We start from the raw sequence: 2,909 nt of genomic DNA, 5'->3' as shown, positions 1-2,909 counted from the left end.
ATAACAATTATTTAATTTACTCATCTGACTCCATGAATTGTCACTACTCAAGATCTTGATAATCAAATAATTAATTTATTAAAAACATAACTTCAGAACTGGTTAACATGTTAAAACTTAAAACGTATATAACTTAACGTGTATATAACTTAAAACGAATAACAGGGATACATAATGTAAAAAGTTAAATACTGAAAAAGAGCGAGGAGCGAGTCGTCAACCGCATTTTATACAACACCAGCGGTGACGCCACATCGATATAACACAAGGTGCGATGACGTTACAACATAAAACGTAACATTCACAACGATACCTACAATACTCCCCCACGAGTCCGGAGGACGGTACATGAAAAATTATATCATTTCAGCACAAATCTAACTTTACGACTGGACCTCGTGACGTAAGGCTTAGGTTGAGTAACAGAATCTGAAATTTTAGGATCAAATTCATTATTGAACATATGAGCAGGTTTTAACCTATCTATTGAAATAGTTTTGACATCATCATTAATTTGTCCTTTGAAAAATTTATCAGTCCTTGATAGAACTTTGTAAGGTCCTTGATATGGTTGCTGAAGAGGACGGCGAACGGAATTCACTCGGACGAAAACGTGTGATGATTTCGCCAGGTCCTTGTTGATGAACACCTTGGCTAAACTATGGTGGTTAGAAGGAACTGGACGCAGTTCGGACATCTTTTTGCGAAGTCTCAGAACGAAATCTGAGCGAGACACATTCTGACTAGAGTCTGTGAAGAAATCGCATGAAAGACGTAAAGTACAATAGTACCATAGACCATTTCGGCTGGAGTGGAACTTATGTCCTCCTTGAAGCTGGAACGAACACCAAGCATTACCACTGGTAGGACGTCTACCCATCGTTCAGTAGCATGACACATTATGGCAGCTTTGAGTTATCGATGGAACCTTTAAACAGCGCCATTGCTCTGTGGATGGTACGCTGTCGTGCGAATGCGGTTAACACCAAGCAGTCGTGCTAGAGACGTGCAGAGTTAGGATTCGAACTGGGTTCCGCGGTCGGTGGTAAGCACTTCAGGCCTCAAGCCAGCGAGAAAATCTGTCACAACACGTTAAGACATAATGGTTGTCTCTTGATGGAGGAAGAAGGCCGACTGTATCCAGATGAATATGTGAGAATTTGGCTGAAGGTAGGCCAAACTCTCCTATAGGAGATTTAGTATGCCTTCCAACTTTAGAACGTTGGCAATGAAGACATGTCCTGCACCATTCTTTGCAGTCCTTGGCGAGAGACTTCCAAACGAATCGTTTGGATATCATTTCCACTGTTGCCTTGGCACCTGGATGGAATAAACTATGAACAGAATCAAACACTTGTCTTTGAAATGTTTTAGGAACGTAGGGTCGCACATTTTCAGTCGACACGTCACAGTAGAGTTTAACATCGGAATTAGCGAAAGTCATCGGCCTAAGCTCAAGACCGGTACCGGAATCGATAATCGATTGCAAATCAGCGTCCCCAGCCTGCGCGCGAGCCATCCCAGTAAAATCAATTACAGTAGAAACTTTAATTTCGGCTATGCGCGAAAGAGCATCAGCGACCGAATTTTTTTCACCTGACACGTGTCTGATATCAGTCGAAAATTGACTTATGTAATCGAGATGTCTTATTTGGCGAGCGGAGCATTTCTCAGTTTTCTGAGTGAAGGCATATACCAGAGGACGATGGTCTGTGTACATGGAAAAGTTACGGCCTTCTAGCATGTGACGAAAATATCGTACTGCTGAGTAAATGCCTAGAAATTCATAATCGCACACACTACCTTTTCTCAGTTGCTGTGAGTTTACGTGAAAAAAATCCAAGTGGTTGGACTTGTTTTTTCACCACTTGATGTAAAACCACTCCCAAGGACGTATCCGATGCATCGAGTGTAACCATCAAAGGCGCATCTAGTACTGGGTGTGCCAAAAGGGCACAATCAGCGATCAATTTTTTGCACAATGAAAATGAATTTTTCGTTTCATCCGTCCAACTGATCGGCGTTAGATCTTTTTTGCGTTTCCCTTTCACGAGTTCATGTGAATTTGCCTGGGCACGAGCAGCGCCTTTCAAAAATCTGTGGTAAAAATTAATCAAAGCGAGAAATCTTCTCAGCTCATCCACAGTTTTAGGCAGAGGTAAATCAAGTAATGCTTGAACCAAATCGGGAATATGAGAAATCCCTTCACCATTGACAGTTACGCCCAAAAAATTGATTTCATGTTCACCAAAACACATTTTTCAGGATTAATGACTAAATCATGATCGCTCAATCGTTGAAAAAGTTTTTTTGAGATCACTTTTGTGACTTTCATCAGCGGATGCGACGAGCAAATCGTCTAAGTACGCATACACAAAATCTAGATCAGATAGAATGCTGTCTATAAATCGCTGGAATGTCTGAGCAGCATTTCGCAGTTCAAAGGGCATGCGAATGTACTCGAAAAGTCCGTGAGGTGTGATTACTGCTGTTTTTTGAATATCTTTCGGTTCGACATGAATTTGGTGATAGACCTTTATGAGGTGTAAGAAAAAATAGATTTTCCTGCAAGACCAAATGAAAAATCTTGAATATGCGGTAGGGGGTAACGATCGGGTACAATTATGGCATTGAGCCTACGATAATCTCCACAAATCCGCCACTCACCATTCTTTTTGGGAACGAGATGAATTGGGCTCGCCCATGAACTTTTTGACGGGCGAACGATGCCCTGCTTAATTAAGCTGTCAAACTCCTTTTTTACGGCTAAAAGTTTTTCAGGCGATAGTCGCCGGGCCTTAGCAAAGATAGGAGGACCATTCGTTTCGATATGGTGAGTGACACAATGGAATTTGGGATCAAAATTGAGAATAGATCTTGTTAATTGAGGAAATTCTCCTAGCAATTTA

At 41.3% G+C, this 2,909-nt stretch overlaps 1 protein-coding gene across 1 annotated transcript; it reads right to left on the bottom strand.

Annotated features, from left to right (window-relative positions):
• Positions 1-361: 361 nt before the first annotated feature.
• Positions 362-880, bottom strand: LOC149084777 (uncharacterized). The gene has a single exon (XM_089233796.1). The coding sequence runs from the start codon at positions 878-880 to the stop codon at positions 362-364; it is 519 nt and encodes a 172-aa protein (XP_089089922.1).
• Between the last annotated feature and the right edge of the window lie 2,029 nt (positions 881-2,909).

Source organism: Pholcus phalangioides, unplaced genomic scaffold (genome assembly GCF_987345545.1).
Source record: "Pholcus phalangioides strain wild (caught in Gottingen) unplaced genomic scaffold, Ppha-v1.0 ptg000007l_1, whole genome shotgun sequence".
Classification (NCBI taxonomy): domain Eukaryota; kingdom Metazoa; phylum Arthropoda; class Arachnida; order Araneae; family Pholcidae; genus Pholcus; species Pholcus phalangioides.
This window is presented reverse-complemented; position numbering and strand designations above follow the sequence as displayed.

Excerpts from the sequence above, each read along its gene's own strand:
- LOC149084777 (XM_089233796.1), bottom strand. The coding sequence starts at position 880 with ATGGGTAGACGTCCTACCAGTGGTAATGCTTGGTGTTCGTTCCAGCTT.